The 17351-nt window shown below is 38.0% G+C and overlaps 1 protein-coding gene across 1 annotated transcript in view; it reads left to right on the top strand.

The window, feature by feature from the left end:
- The window catches only part of COL21A1 (collagen type XXI alpha 1 chain), a 251131-nt gene that overhangs the window by 99107 nt on the left and 134673 nt on the right, over nucleotides 1–17351 (top strand). Inside the window, exons 4-5 of the mRNA XM_055571783.1 lie at nucleotides 11010–11178; nucleotides 11618–11834. Of these exons, the coding sequence (XP_055427758.1) occupies nucleotides 11010–11178; nucleotides 11618–11834 (386 nt within the window). The remainder of the gene's footprint in view (nucleotides 1–11009; nucleotides 11179–11617; nucleotides 11835–17351) is intronic.

The raw sequence follows: 17351 nt of genomic DNA, 5'->3' as shown, positions 1-17351 counted from the left end.
TTGCTTTCAAATTGCTGTATACTTTGATTATCTAATTCAAGGCATAATACTTACTAATAATGGCCTGCAATGCTCCTCTCCCGTACTCTGTTTAACTTGCATTTCAATGGAAGCCACAAAAGGTCAAGATACACATATCAGGACCCATGGCCAGGACAACTGAGTTGCTTTTGGAGATAGGATTTCATGATTACATGATTTCATAACAAGCATGTGATTAATTTCTCTGCCCTCACATGGAGCTCATTTCCTTCCCTCTGCCTCTCCACTATTGGTATATATGTGCTTGAATTCTTAACCACAGAGATGGGGCACAGGAAAATGAGAGGTCAGAGCTGGAGTAAAGTTTGGCAGATGGGATTTGATGAGGGGTAATATTTCATAAAACCTCAATGAATATTCAGGGGAATCATTTTGTTTTCTATCTGTAGATTAAAAGAATTTAAGTATAATCTGAATTGGTGACATCTACATTGTCAAGGGCTTGTAGTATATGCAAAAATACGGATTTTCCATTCATTTAATTAGGGAGACTAGAGCTATGTGTCTAATAAAGAAATATGATGTGTTTATATTTCATGTGAAAACCAATCAGATCAGATCAGTCACTCAGTCGTGCCCGACTCTTTGCGACCCCATGAATTGCAGCACGCCAGGCCTCCCTGTCCATCACCAACTCCCGCAGTTCACTCAGACTCACGTCCATTGAGTCAGTGATGCCATCCAGCCATCTCATTCTCTGTCGTCCCCTTCTCCTCCTGCCCCCAATCCCTCCCAGCATCAGAGTCTTTTCCAATGAGTCAACTCTTCGCATGATGAGTATTAAATTTGAAAAAGTAAGATGACTATGGTATGGTAGGGTTTATGATTGTATCTAAATGCAGCTGTGTACGTTCAGTTCATTATTTCTAGCAAAGAGAGAAATAGAAAATATTCAGAATAACTTTCTTAGGAATGTTTAAAGCTTATATAAGTAGCTCACTCTCCCATTCTTTGTCTAAAATGTTATTTATATAATACATATCACTTAATGACATATTTTATTATTATAACATCCTTTTAAATGACCATTGGCATGCCCATAGGAGTGAATATTGTACATTCACTTTGGAAAAGTCTTTGATGTTATCTTTTAGGGCAAAGCATACTGCTATCTAGAGAAGGCAATGGCACCCCACTCCAGTACTCTTGCCTGGAAAATCCCATGGATGCAGGAGCCTGGTAGGCTGCAGTCCGTGGGGTCACTGAGGGCCAGACACAACTGAGTGACTTCACTTTCACTTTTCACTTTCATGCATTGGAGAAGGAAATGGCAACCCACTCCAGTGTTCTTGCCTGGAGAATCCCAGGGACGGGGGAGCCTGGTGGGCTGCCGTCTATGGGGTCACACAGAATCGGACACGACTGAAGTGACTCAGCAGCAGCAGCATACTGCTATCTTATGAAACAGCAGTTCTACTTCTAGATATTAATATTTAGCTGTGAGAAATAAGTTCATATGTTCCCCAAAAGACTATTCAAGAATCTTCATAGCAGCTTTATTTAAAGTAGCCCCAAACTGAAAACAACTCAAATGATTGCTCACAGGAAAAGAGATAAGTACGTCATAGTATAATTCATAGAGTAGATCAAGGCATTTTACTGAATGTAGGTTGTATCTTAATAAAAAAGTTTAAAAAATTCAGTAAGCACAATGCAATGTATAGTAAAGTAAAGCACTTGATAGTTCTTTCTATAAACCTGAGGCCATGTGAATATATATGATGATCTAGCCTAATCTCTGGAGTCAGAACCAGATCTGAATTTGGTTCTTGACGTGATCAATATCACTCTTTCTAAATATGACCTTAGGCTAATTGACTGACTCCAACTTTGGTAATAGAGGCCTTATTTTCATTTTGTTTCATTCATTTTATCTTGTATTTGGATTCAATAGTAATAGCATTTATTATCTCATACAGTTTCTGTGGATCAGGAACATGGGCAAAGCTGGGCTGGGTGATCCTGACTCAGGTTCTCTCAAGGAATGCAATCAAGATATCAGTTGGGGCGGCAGTCAGCTGAAGGCTTGACTGGCGCTGGAAGCCTGCTTCTAAGGTGACTCACAAGGTTGGCGAGTCCGTGCTGCTGCTGGCAGGAGGTCTCAGTTCCTGGGCAGGTAAACATCTCCAAGGAGCTATTTGAGTATCCCTGCAACATGACCACTTGGCTTCCCCCAGAGAAAGTCATCCAAGAGAGCCAGAGAGACAGCAGTGTCTTTCCTGTTGGTCACAGAGGTCAGCCCTATCAGTGTGAGAGCAAAGAGACCACATTGTATGCAGATTATTATCAGCATGCTAGAGGCTAGAGCAACAGAGAGACATGTTAAGATGACTGGATGTCTGTTAAATAAACAGTAGAGTTAGCATGTTAAAATGATGCATAACTAATATTTAACAAAAGTTCTTCTCATTTAAGTTAAAAATGAAAAAAAAGGAGTAAACAATGAGTTATAGGAATGGGATAAAGACTATTATCTGGATTTGCATAAAGGTAAAATGCACTACCTTTCTCCATCTCTAGTATTCAATCAGAGAAAGGAATAGCTTAACATTTCATCACATAATCAATGCTTTTAAAATGAAAACTGACAAAACCAGATGAGTTATGTTTGTAATTACCCTTTATTTTCCAAGCCAAGGATGGATTTCCGTTCCTTATATTTTTCTTATTGTTGAAAAATAATACATTCTATGTTAGTGGGACTACTCACTGGTGAAAAAGATTTTTACTTTTCTGGGTTGTGCACAAGTTGTACTTAAGGCTAATTGGAGTTTATTGGTTCCGTTGACTCACCACTGAAAGGAGTCTTATAAAAATCTATGCTTACTAGGTCCCACTGTCTGTCAGTCATGTGTTTGGCAGACATCTTCCTCTGATGAAGTATTGTTGACTTTAAATCAATCTATATTTCAAGACAGTAGGATTGCTTGCTGGTTAAAAGGATGAGATCATTTAATCTGTCATGAGAAAAGAAATTTTGTGACTCTGGGCTTTGGTAAATGGACTTCTGCTTGGATAATTTATTTAGGATTTGCTATTGCTATTTTATTGTATTTCCAATATGATGAGATGGAATCTAAGTTATTACAGTCTTAGTACTAAATTGAAACTGAAACCATGGTGGATGTGGCACCTTTTCTATGACTTGTACATTGCATGATACTAAAGCCCCTGATGATATAACAGACATTCAGAAAGGCAAATTATTAAATTGCCATTGAATGTCATTGAGGAATGTGTGCCAGTGACTCCTATACTCACACGTGCCTTACCATTAAGGGCAAGTTCAGTTCAGGAAAGTTTAAAGGAGCTGGCTTGCATAGATCTGAGCTGTACACCGGGGCATCATAGACAACTATATTTTACTGGACTATTGGATCTGGATCAGTAAAATTTCTTTCAGTCTCTGACTGCAAATCTCCACATAAATTTCCCCAGTTATCAATAAAATATGTGACTTCTGCAGAGGGGTGGCTTACAAACAATCTAACAAGTAGAATTGGATTGAATAGGCACTTATAAACTAGGCTAGTTGAGATCTGGAAAAATGTGTTCATTATTAATTAGTATGATAATCCCACATCTTGTTAACATCTGGCTTCCCTGGAGGCTCAGTTCAGTTCAGTCACTAAGTCGTGTCCAACTCTTTGCAACCCCATGGATTGCAGCACACCAGGCCTCCCTGTCCATCACCAACTCCTGGAGCTTGCTCAAACTCATGTCCATTGAGTCGGTGATGCCATCCAACCATCTCATCCTCTGTCATCCTCTTCTCCTCCTGCCTTCAATCTTTCCTAGCATCAGGGTCTCAGGGTCTTTTCCAATGAGTCAGTTCTTTGCCTCATGTGGCCAAAGTATTGGAGTTTCACCTTCAGCATCAGTCCTTCCAATGAATATTCAGGAGTGATTTCCTTTAGGATGGACTGGTTGGACCTCCTTGCAGTCCAAGGAACTCTCAAGAGTCTTCTCCAACACCACAGTTCAAAAGCATCAATTTTTCGGTGCTCAGCTTTCTTTATAATCCAAATCTCACATCCATACATGACTACTGGAAAAACCATAGCTTTGACTAGACAGACTTTTGTTGACAAAGTAATGTCTCTGCTTTTTAATATGCTGTCTAGCTTGGTCATTAGCTCTTCTTCCAAGGAACAAGCATCTTTTAATTTCATGGCTGCAATCACCATCTGCAGTGATTTTGGAGCCCCCCAAAATAAAGTCTGTCACTGTTTCCTCATCTATTTACCATGAAGTGATGGGACCAGATGCCATGATCTTAGTTTTCTAAATGTTGAGTTTTAAGCCAACCTTTTCACTCTCACTTTCATCAAGAGTCTCTTTAATTCCTCTTTGCTTTCTGTCATAAGGGTGGTGTTATCTGCGTATCTGAGGTTACTGATATTTCTCCTGGCAATCTTGATTCCAGCTTGTGCTTCTTCCAGTCCAGCATTTCTCATGACGTACTCTGCATAGAAGTCAAATAAACAGGGTGACAATATACAACCTTGACATACTCCTTTATCGATTTGGAACCAGTCTGTTGTTCCATGTCCAGTTCTAACTGTTGCTTCCTGACCTGCATACAGATTTATCAGGAGGCAGGTCAGGTGGTCTGGTATTCTCGTTTCTTCAAGAATTTTCCACAGTTTGTTGTGATCCACACAAATCTTTGGCATAGTCAATAAAGCAGAAGCAGATATTTTTCTGGAACTCTCTTGCATTTTCAGTGATCCATTGGATGTTGGCCATTTGATCTCTGTTTCCTTTGCCTTTTCTCAATCCAGCTTGAACATCTGGAATTTCTTGGTTCACAAACTGTTAAAGCCTGGTTGGAGAATTTTTGAGCATTACTTTGCTAGCGTGTGAGATGAGTGCAATTGTGCAGTAGTTTGAGTATCCTTTGGCATTGCTTTTCTTTGGGATTGGAATGAAAACTGACCTTTTCCAGTCCTGTGGCTCAGCAGTAGAGAATATGTCTGCTGATGCAGGAGATGCAGGAGACACAGGTTTGATTCTTGGGTTGAGAAGATACCTCGAAGGAGGAAATGGCAACCCCTTCTGCTATTTTTGCCAGGAAAATCAAATGGACAGAGGAGTCTGGCAGGCTATAGTCCATGGGGTCACCAAGAGTCAGACATGCACACACAGAAAGGAGTAGCTGGACATATCTAATTGTCCTGGTCAGACTCAAAAGATGGACAGTTTTTCTGTCCCTGACTATGGTAGGATTTTAAATAGAACATGTTTTTATGACCCTGATAAGACTGAATCACATATTACTTAGCCCTTAGATTTAACAGAAAGCAATTATTACTGCACCCTAGTGTTTAAAATAAGTTGGAGTGATCTATGCTTGCTCCAGAAAGCATTCCTTTCCTGAATACTCTCTGAACATATTGGGCTAAAATTACAACTGTTTAGTTTCCTGCACTTGCGAACTTAGATCTTGAGTTCTTTTTCTTCTTTTGTCCTTGCTCCTAGATGTACTTCTTCAAACTAACTTGCTTTATCTAGATTGTTCAACTTAGCTGTTGTGGTATTATCCTCTGACTGACTCTGTTAGCATTTGATTTTCTTGGTCCTTAAAATAACTTCCAAGTTCCAATTTTTATTATCAGTTTCCAGTAGAAATTGGTTGTATGCTTATACATACATCTTTTTAGGACACTATAGAGAAGTTAGTTATTTACCTTTATTTCCTTGGCAGGTTTTGAAACAATTGTTGGTTGGCAATCAAAGCAGCTTTTTATATACAGAAACTTTCTTTTACCTGTCTCCCATAGCCAGTGTATGCAAACGTACAAATTGTATTTGAGCATTTTAGCTACATTTTACTTTTCAGTTCCTGTGTATGAGGATATTTTATTGTTCTGGTAGGTGAGAAAATAGGGAAGAAAGATTATTCCTTCAAGAAAATATGAGGGTACCAGGGGCTGAGAAGAGAGAAACCATGAGGAGTTATTGTCCAGTGGGTACAAAGTTTGTATTTCTGAAAACGGAAGTTCTTCTGCTTTAATGGTTTTTCCTTGTTTTCTTTTCTGGTTCCCTGAATAGTGGTGGTGGTTATACAACATTTGAATATACTTAATGGTAGTGAATTTACACTTAAAAATAGTCAAAATGATAAATTTTACCTTCACTTTACAATTAAAAAATTGAAAGCCGAAAGAAAAATAAAATGTAATTATTTAAATACATGTTCCCTAGTGAGAGTGCTTCTCTGATGGCTCAAGTGGTAAACAATCTGCCTGCACTGCAGGAGCATAGTAGACACGGGTTAGATCCCTGGGTTGGGAAGATCCCCTGGAGGAGGGCATGGCAACCCACTGCAGTGTTCTTGCTGGAAAATCCCATGGACAGAGGAGCCTGGCGGGCTTCAGTCTGTATGGTTGCAAAGAGCTGTACACGACTGAGCATGCATGATCACTAATGAGATGTGCTAGATATTAATGAAGCCATGGCTATATTGTGATTACTGATATACATTTTTTATTTCATGCACTGGGCCACACTGTTTCCTGTACAATCCTGGAGATTATTAACAGAATACAGTGCAAAAGATTTGATTATAGAAAAAGGATGAGCACAGTACTTGCTTTATTCCCCACACTTGCATGCTATTTTGAAGTTATGAAGCATTTCCATATACATCAATGCATCTGATCATCAGACAAGCCCTGTGAAGGAGAACATTATTCTCACTTCACAGATGAGAGGCCAGAGGCTCATGAGAGGTTAAGAGGAAGGCTTTGGTCTAAACCTCAGATTCTGATCTTCAGTTGGAGCTCTTTGTCTAATATCTTATAACTTCTCTTTCGTAAAAAAAATCAAAAGAGCAATTCAAATCTGAATATTCTTATGATATAATATTTAACACATTTTCTTTTCAAGTAAAGTTCTTTCTTTTGCAGTTTTAAATCAAATGCATTTGAAATGAGTCTTCATGTTGTTCCGTATTACCCTGCCCCCTGCCAGGAACAAATCTTGCATCATAGTAACAGGAAGAATTTAATTTATTGATTTATGATTTCAGTTATATAACACAGCCTAAAGTAATGCTCAAAATTCTCCAAGCCAGGCTTCAGCAATACGTGAACTGTGAACTTCCAGATGTTCAAGCTGGTTTTAGAAAAGGCAGAGGAACCAGAGATCCAATTGCCAACATCCACTGGATCATGTAAAAAGCAAGAGAGTTCCAGAAAAACATCTATTTCTGCTTTATTGATTATGCCAAAGCCTTTGACTGTGTGGATCACAATCAACTGTGGAAAATTCTGAAAGAGATGGGAATACCAGACCACCTGACCTGCCTCTTGAGAAACCTATATGCAGGTCAGGAAGCAACAGTTAGAACTGGACATGGAACAACAGACTGGTTCCAAATAGGAAAAGGAGTACGTCAAGGCTGTATATTGTCACCCTGCTTATTTAACTTCTATGCAGAGTACATCATGAGAAACGCTGGGCTGCAAGAAGCACAAGCTGGAATCAAGATTGCCAGGAGAAATATCAATAACCTCAGATACGCAGATGACACCACCCTTATGGCAGAGAGTGAAGAGGAACTAAAAAGCCTCTTGATGAAAGTGAAAGACGAGAGTGAAAAAGTTGGCTTAAAGCTCAACGTTCAGAAAGCGAAGATCATGGCATCTGGTCCCATCACTTCATGGGAAATAGATGGGGAAACAGTGGAAACAGTGTCAGACTTTATTTTTCTGGGCTCCAAAATCACTACAGATGGTGATTGCGGCCATGAAATTAAAAGACATTTACTCCTTAGAAGGAAAGTTATGACCAACCTAGATAGCATATTCAAAAGCAGAGATATTACTTTGCCAACAAAGGTCCATCTAGTCAAGGCTATGGTTTTTCCTGTGGTCATGTATGGATGTGAGAGTTGGACTGTGAAGAAAGCTGAGTGCCTAAGAGTTGATGCTTTTGAACTGTGGTGTTGGATAAGACTCTTGAGAGTCCCTTGGACTGCAAGGAGATCCAACCAGTCCATTCTGAAGGAGATCAGTCCTGGGAGTTCATTGGAAGGACTGATGCTAAAGCTGAAACTCCAATACTTTGGCTACCTCATGCGAAGAGTTGACTCATTGGAAAAGACTCTGATGCTGGGAGGGATTGGGGGCAGGAGGAGAAGGGGACGACAGAGGATGAGATGGCTGGATGGCATCACCGACTTGATGGACATGAGTCTGAGTGAATTCTGGGAGTTGGTGATGGACAGGGAGGCCTGGCGTGTTGCAGTTCATGGGGTCGCAAAGAGCTGGACACGACTGAGTTACTGAACTGAACTGAACTGAATACAGCATTACTACCACATTTATTCCCTGCTTCTTGTGTTTTCATATGGAGGAGCTTCAGGTAGACTAGCTCTTCTTTTGATAAGTTGTTTTTGATTTTACATTAAAATGAGTTTTTAAATGATAAGAAATCTCAGTTTTAAGTAGAGGTGAAAAGACAAATTAATTCAGTAATGTAGTAAAAGATTAATATTTGTCAGAACATGGATTATTTCTAAATGTAAAGATGGTTTAATAGTGAAGTCTAATTTGTCACTTCTCTGCTCAAAGTTCACTTGAGTTGGCTTTTGTCTAGGTACAGGCAAAGTTTTTTGGGGAGTTCTCATTCTTTTGAATTAAAAGCAGTGCTGCAATGAGTATATAGATTGACCTTTCTCCACTTTCTTTGACTCCTTACCACTGATGAGAAAATGCGTCTTCAGATAAGGGCATCTGAGAAAAGTAGACGGTCATGTTGGCAAAGTCCCTTTAGCTTTTTCTTTTTGGATGGACAGGTTTGTGAAGCTGGAGCTCCATTTTCTCTGTGGATCCTATGTGAACTTAGGGGCAAGTCCTGTTTCTCAGGTGGCTGGGGAATGAATTAGTCCTGCTGGGCTGCCAGGCAGGGGTGGTTAATTACAGTTCACTGTCTCATCAGACTTAGTGGTTCACACCCCTAACCAGCACTTTCTGCTTGCACAGTTTCTGTATCTTCTCATCAGTTAGCGCTAAGCTTCCTAGAGGAAGAAGGATGTGATTGATTAGGTCCTTCAAAACTCAGCAACCTCTCATCTGAGAGGAAAATACCCTTCCCTTCCCAGGAATACATCTAATTCTATTTATATCAAAACTTAATTTTATTTCCAATATTTCTAATATTAATGATACAAATGTCCATCTCAAGCGTGTAGATAATTGTGATATATCCATACAATGGACAATAATTAGCATCCAAAAAGAATGAACTACTGAAACAACAGCCAGAGTGGATCTAAAATAATCATGCTGCATGAAAGAAGCCAGACAAGAAAGAGGACTTACAATACGCTTCCATTGCTATAGAATTATATGAAATTCAAACTTATTTGTAGTGACAGAAGACGTATCAGTGGTGCCTGAGAATGCGGATGGGATCGGGATAGTGAATGGTGTCAGGAACAGATTGCAGGGAACGTAAGGAAACTTTTGAGGCTGATGCACATGTTCGTTGCTTTGTCGGGGGAGATGGTTTCACAGGTATACACATGTGTCAAAACTAATCAGATTGTAAACTTTATGTTTGATTTATTGTATATCAATTTACCTCAATAAAGCTATTTAAATAGCAAAAACCCAGGACTTCCCTGGCTGTCTAGTAGTTAAGACACCAAGCTTCTGCCAGAGCGTAAGTTTGATCCCTGGTCAGCAACAAAGATCCCACATGCTGCGCTGTGTGGCCAAAACAAATAAACAGACAACTGCAGCCAAACAAAGCAAAAACAAAAAGGAAACAAACAAGCAAGCTAAAAAACAACTCAGCATCCTCAGACCTGAAGATGCAAATATCCATATTGTCTCAGGAATACATCTAATTTTATTTATAACAAAGCTTTAATTAATTTCAGTATTCTATGCTACACGTCATGACAGTATTATTGACCTAATAAAATCCATCTCATTACTTTTTATTATAGGATAAATATGATACTGTTCCCTCTCTTTAATGTTTTTCAGGAGAATGATTATCTTAAAGCACATTTTGTGGAGGTTCTTCTATTTATATTCTGTTAGCTGCTCTATAAAATATAAGCAGTCAGGCTCAGTGTGTATATTGTATGATGGCCTTGGAAGAATCTGAAAATATTGCAACATTCCTACAGTATAACAGCTTAATAGCATTTCAACTGTACAGAATTTTCCACATAATTTGAGACACTAGTTTCCCAGATAATTGAAAAGCACATCACATTTTTATAATTTATATAGATGACTGTATAATGCAAACCTTAATGACTCTTCTTAAGGAAAAAGTCTTTATTCATTTATGAATGTGATTAATAGAATATATAATCTGATTAATCATAGATGAGATAATAGGCCCATTTGAAGAATTTCCATGAACAGAAAAGACCCACAGTTAAGTTTTTTCCAGAGTGAGAGAACCAACGACATTTGAACTGTAAGATTATAAACTGCTAGACCTGGAAAGAGTATAAGGAGCAACACACATGTTTTTTCTTACCTCTCAAATGCTGGGAAAGCAAGAAAGCAATCAGAGTTCATCTCCCGGATCCAAGAAGTTCAAGAGCAGTATCCAAGGGTGTGTGACTCTCGGACAATCCTGGATGAGAAGCAGAAACCCTGCTCCAGCCCGCCTCTACCGCAGGCCAGGTGTTCCATTGCTTCTTAGTCACAATAGTGAAGTGTAAACTTCAGCAGTGTTGCCCTTAAAACAGTTCATGAACAAATATTCGTCTTACATTTCATCCCCTTTTAGGGAGAAAGAAGACAGTTAAGACTCCATTGTCAAGTAACAAAAACACCGTGAAAACAAAACAAAAACGTTTCTCAGAAATATATTTATATACATTTGTGTGCATATAGAGATTTTAGAATTCTACGTTCTTTATTCCTCCCTTAATTTTCTTTTTTGTTGAAGTAACCCATGATTAATCAACTTTTACGCCTTTTCCTTCATAGAATCTGTCTGTCCAACACGAATTCCCGTGGCAGCACGTGATGAGAAGGGGTTTGATATTCTTTTAGGCTTGGGTATAAAGAAAAAGGCTAAGAAGAGAGTTCAGCTTTCACCAACAAAGATTAAAGGATATGAAATAACATCAAAAGTTGATTTATCAGAATTCACAAGGTAAATGTTATATGTATTTTTCTATTTTATTTTATTATTTTTGTGTGTGTTAGTTACTCAGTTGTGTCCAATTCTTTGTGACCCTGTGAACTGTAGCCCACCAGTCTCCTCTGTCCATGGTATTCTTCAGGTAAGAATACTGGGGTGGATTGCCATTCCTTATCCAGGGCATCTTCCCTCCCCAGGGATTGAACCCTGGTCTACCTCACTTCAGGCAGATTCTTTACCGTTTGAGTCACCAGGGAAACATAATCGCTTTACAGTGTGGTAGTTTCTGCTGTACAATAAAGTGAATCAGCTATATGTATACAGATATCCCCTCCCTTTTGAACCTCTCTCCCATCCCCCCATAATGTTGTATGTTGATACAGTTTTTTCTTGATAAATCTGCAGGCATGTTGAGAATTCTTTAAGCTTATACACAGTCTTCTTTTTCCAGCAATGTTTTCCCAGAAGGTCTTCCTCCATCATACGTATTTGTCTCCACTCAGAGATTTAAGGTCAAGAAAATGTGGGATTTATGGAGAATTTTAACCATTGATGGAAGGCCACAAATAGCAGTTACCTTAAACGGAGTGGATAAAACATTATTATTTACAACAACCAGCATCATTAATGGCTCACAAGTGGTCACCTTTGCTGACCCTCGAGTTAAGGTAAAGACGCCTGTGTATGATTGTGGTATTCATGGGGAATTAGCATCAAGCTGACGTGTTTTGGGAGAGGAGAGCCATAATTTAACATGACTGAAAAGATATTGATTTCATAATGTAATTTTGCTTACAGAATAAAAGCAGCAAAGGAAGAAAATTAGTATTTTTTTTAATTATTGGAGTATAGTTGATTTGCAGTGTTATGTTAGTTTCTGGTGTACAGCAGAATGATTCACTTATACGTATATGTTATTCTTTTTCATATTCTTGTCCATTATGGTTTCTCACAGGATATTGAATATAATACTCTCTGCTGTACAGTGGGAAGGACCTTGTTCTTTATCCATTGCACATGTAACAGTCTGCATCTACTAATCCCAGACTCATGCTCCACCCCCACCCTCTCCTTCTTGCCAGCCACAGTTTTGTCCTCTATGTCTGTGAGCCTGTTTCTGTTTCTTAAATCAGTTCATCTGTGTCCTATTTTAGATTCCAGATATCAGTGATATCACACTGTGTTTGTCTTTCTCTTTATGGCTTGCTTCAGTTAGTATGATCATCTAACCCATGTTGCTGCAGATGGCATTACTTCATTCTTTTTATGGCTGAGTAGCATTCTATTATATATATAAAACATACATATACATATATAACATCTTCTTTGTGCATTCATCTGTTGATGAACAATTAAGTTGTTTCTATGTCTTGGCTATTGTAAATAGTGCTGCTATGAACATAGGGATGCATGTATCTTTTTGAAGTATAGTTTTGTCTGAAGTATAGTATATTGTCTGGATATATAACCAGGCGTGGATCATATGGCAACTCAATTTTAGTGAAAATCTGTCTTAATTTGTGTGAGATTATGGGGTGGGGAAAATCATATTTTCAGTGCTTGTTTCTAAGTGCCAGGAATATTTAATTATAATAACCACCCAAGGAAGGCACTATTGCTCTTATTTTACAGAAAAAAAAATGTTCAAGGATATTAAGTTCTAGTTAAGTTGTGACATCAGGAATTTAATTTAGGTCTGGTCAGTTTCAAAGTCCATATTGGTCTGCTTTATACTGCTATGTCCTACAGGATATTGAAGTAAAGTCACATTTATCAGAACATTAAATACAGGTAGATAATGACATAGAATTCGCATTTATTAGGGGGACAGTTTATATCCCCTGAAGAAACATATATTTAATAAAATATATAAACTAAAAGTAAAAGTGTATTTTCCAAGTCAAATGTGTTCATAATACAGATATCATGATAAAAGCAATTACATTTTGATTATTATTATAACAGTCTAATAGTATGTTACATAATTTAGGAAATATAAAAGGCTGTACATGGAACTATGCATTTTTTGCAATTTCTTCATTTGGTGAGAAGAATAAATTTAAAACATTGTTGTCTGCCATTTTCATTAAAGATGATGTGCTGATTTCTGTAAGAAGTGACAAATGAATATGGCATGTTTCTCACCTAAACTAACTTATTTTTAATGCAATATTCAGTGCTTCTGGTATCCCATAGAAATGAAAAATGTTATTGGAATGTGGAAGAAAAAGTGGATTTCAATACGAAATGTAGGCAAGTCTTCATAAATGAGTTGGTTTCTGGAATGGGGTTTGAAGGATGTATAGGATTTTGATGGAGAGAGAGGACACGGAAATCTTGGTTCATTACTAAGGAGTCACGTGTAGTAAAGTGCAGGGTTTTCATTTAGAGCATAGAATGTGGTGCCCCCTGTGTTTCGAGTATAAGATACTCATGCACACAAAAAGTGAGCCAGGTATAAGTTCAAACTTGTATTGTATATGTAAACATGGACCTGGGAACTGTACACACGGTTTTACATTTCGTTCAGTCAGTGATGGAATTCCATCAAAAAGTCTTGATCACTGTCCTGTCAGGATCTAAGCAGCTCTCTCCTCTGCTCCTTTCTCTTCTTTCATAAAGAATACCTTTGACTCTTTCCTGGAATTGGGCTTGGTCCTAGGAATACAGAAATTATTAAGATGGGGGCATGAGATTACTTCTAGTAGAGGGAAGAAGGTTGGCTTGGAGAGGGAAGGGACAGGGATTGAGATGTATTTAAAAATTATTCAAACAAAGCAAGATACCTGTGAGCCTAAATTATGACAATGAGAAGGGCAATGGAGAAGTGAATCTGAGTTGTGCTTAAACACATCCTGGCTGGAATTTTGCATCTACCTGGTATGGCAACTGAGGTAAGGAGAAGGAGGTAAGGGTGCTTGCTGTGGTTTAAAAACTGAGGATATTATTAATATCATTTCATGGAGATCAGGAGAAGGTTTGGGGGAGACTGTCCAAGTGAACGGACTAGTTACATGATACAAAATGCCATGAAGTATGTAGGATGAGAGTCCTACTTGAATTGGACTTTAGGAACTTATCTGTGACCTTGAGGGAGTTGTTTTCACAAATACTTTGGTCTAGATACTTCGGAATGTGTGACGGAAACTCATGTAGGAATTAATAAAGTGATTGGTGGGTATTGGCCTTTGGGACCCAGCTCGGGTCAGGGTGAGTTAGAATATGATACAGCCAATCTGTGTGGTATTGATTTATGGTTGATGACTAAAAAATAGAGACAAAGCAAATACAAGATTGTTAGGAATTCTCTTTTTTTTTTTTGTGGTATGTTTTTTATTTTATTTATTTATTTATTTTTTATTCTGTCTGGAAAATTTTTTTTTAATTTTATTTTATTTTTAAACTTTACAAAATTGTATTAGTTTTGCCAAATATCAAAATGAATCCGCCACAGGTATACATGTGTTCCCCATCCTGAACCTTCCTCCCTCCTCCCTCCCCATACCATCCCTCTGGGTCATCCCAGTGCACTAGCCCCAAGCATCCAGTATCGTGCATTGAACCTGGACTGGCAACTCGTTTCATACATGATATTTTACATGTTTCAATGCCATTCTCCCAAATCTTCCCACCCTCTCCCTCTCCCACAGAGTCCATAAGACTGTTCTATACATCAGTGTCTCTTTTGCTGTCTCGTACACAGGGTTATTGTTACCATCTTTCTAAATTCCATATATATGCATTAGTATACTGTATTACTGTATTGGTGTTTTTCTTTCTGGCTTACTTCACTCTGTATAATAGGCTCCAGTTTCATCCACCTCATTAGAACTGATTCAAATGTATTCTTTTTAATGGCTGAGTAATACTCCATTGTGTATATGTACCACAGCTTTCTTATCCATTCATCTGCTGATGGACATCTAGGTTGCTTCCATGTCCTGGCTATTATAAACAGTGCTGCGATGAACATTGGGGTACACGTGTCTCTTTCCCTTCTGGTTTCCTCAGTGTGTATGCCCAGCAGTGGGATTGCTGGATCATAAGGCAGTTCTATTTCCAGTTTTTTAAGGAATCTCCACACTGTTCTCCATAGTGGCTGTACTAGTTTGCATTCCTACCAACAGTGTAAGAGGGTTCCCTTTTCTCTGCACCCTCTCCAGCATTTATTGCTTGTAGACTTTTGGATCGCAGCCATTCTGACTGGTGTGAAATGGTACCTCATAGTGGTTTTGATTTGCATTTCTCTGATAATGAGTGATGTTGAGCATCTTTTCATGTGTTTGTTAGCCATCTATATGTCTTCTTTGGATAAATGTCTATTTAGTTCTTTGGCCCATTTTTTGATTGGGTCATTTATTTTTCTGACGTTGAGCTGTAGGAGTTGCTTGTATATTTTTGAGATTAGTTGTTTGTCAGTTGCTTCATTTGCTATTATTTTCTCCCATTCTGAAGGCTGTCTTTTCACCTTGCTAATAGTTTCCTTTGTTGTGCAGAAGCTTTTAAGTTTAATTAGGTCCCATTTGTTTATTTTTGTTTTTATTTCCAATATTCTGGGAGGTGGGTCATAGAGGATCCTGCTGTGATGTATGTCAGAGAGTGTTTTGCCTATGTTCTCCTCTAGGAGTTTTATAGTTTCTGGTCTTACGTTTAGATCTTTAATCCATTTTGAGTTTATTTTTGTGTATGGTGTTAGAAAGTGCTCTAGTTTCATTCTTTTACAAGTGGTTGACCAGTTTTCCCAGCACCACTTGTTAAAGAGATTGTCTTTAATCCATTCTATACTCCTGCCTCCTTTGTCAAAGATAAGGTGTCCATATGTGCATGGATTTATCTCTGGGCTTTCTATTTTGTTCCATTGATCTATATTTCTGTCTTTGTGCCAGTACCATACTGTCTTGATGACTGTGGCTTTGTAGGAGAGCCTGAAGTCAGGCAGGTTGATTCCTCCAGTTCCATTCTTCTTTCTCAAGATCGCTTTGGCTATTCGAGGTTTTTTGTATTTTCATACAAATTGTGAAATTATTTGTTCTAGCTCTGTGAAGAATACTGTTGGTAGCTTGATAGGGATTGCATTGAATCTATGAATTGCTTTGGGTAGTATACTCATTTTCACTATATTGATTCTTCCAATACATGAACATGGTATATTTCTCCATCTATTAGGGTCCTCTTTGATTTCTTTCATCAGTGTTTAATAGTTTTCTATATATAGGTCTTTAGTTTCTTTAGGTAGATATATTCCTAAGTATTTTATTCTTTTTGTTGCAATGGTGAATGGAATTGTTTCCTTAATTTCTCTTTCTGTTTTCTCATTATTAGTGTATAGGAATGCAAGGGATTTCTGTGTGTTGATTTTATATCCTGCAACTTTACTATATTCATTGATTAGTTCTAGTAATTTTCTGGTGGAGTCTTTAGGGTTTTCTATGTAGAGGATCATGTCATCTGCAAATAGTGAGAGTTATACTTCTTTTTTTCCAATTTGGATTCCTTTTATTTCTTTTTCTGCTCTGATTGCTGTGGCCAAAACTTCCAAAACTATGTTGAATAGTAATGGTGAAAGTGGACACCCTTGTCTTGTTCCTCACTTTCAAGGAAATGCTTTCAATTTTTCACCATTGAGGATAATGTTTGCTGTGGGTTTGTCATATATAGCTTTTATTATGTTGAGGTATGTTCCTTCTATTCCTGCTTTCTGGAGAGTTTTTATCATAAATGGATATTGAATTTTGTCAAAGGCTTTCTCTGCATCTATTGAGATAGTCATATGGTTTTTATTTTTCAATTTGTTAATGTGGTGTATTACGTTGATTGATTTGCGGATATTGAAGAATCCTTGCATCCCTGGGATAAAGCCCACTTGGTCATGGTGTATGATCTTTTTAATGCGTTGTTGGATTCTGATTGCTAGAATTTTATTAAGGATTTTTGCATCTATGTTCATCAGTGATATTGGCCTGTAGTTTTCTTTTTTTGGGGATCTTTGTCAGGTTTTGGTATTAGGGTGATGGTGGCCTCATAGAATGAGTTTGGAAGTTTACCTTCCTCTGCAATTTTCTGGAAGAGTTTGAGTAGGATAGGTGTTAGCTCTTCTCTAAATTTTTGGTAGAATTCAGCTGTGAAGCCGTCTGGACCTGGGCTTTTGTTTGCTGGAAGATTTTTGATTACAGTTTCAATTTCCG

Source organism: Bubalus kerabau, chromosome 3 (genome assembly GCF_029407905.1).
Source record: "Bubalus kerabau isolate K-KA32 ecotype Philippines breed swamp buffalo chromosome 3, PCC_UOA_SB_1v2, whole genome shotgun sequence".
NCBI classification, from domain to species: Eukaryota; Metazoa; Chordata; class Mammalia; order Artiodactyla; family Bovidae; genus Bubalus; species Bubalus kerabau.
This window is presented reverse-complemented; position numbering and strand designations above follow the sequence as displayed.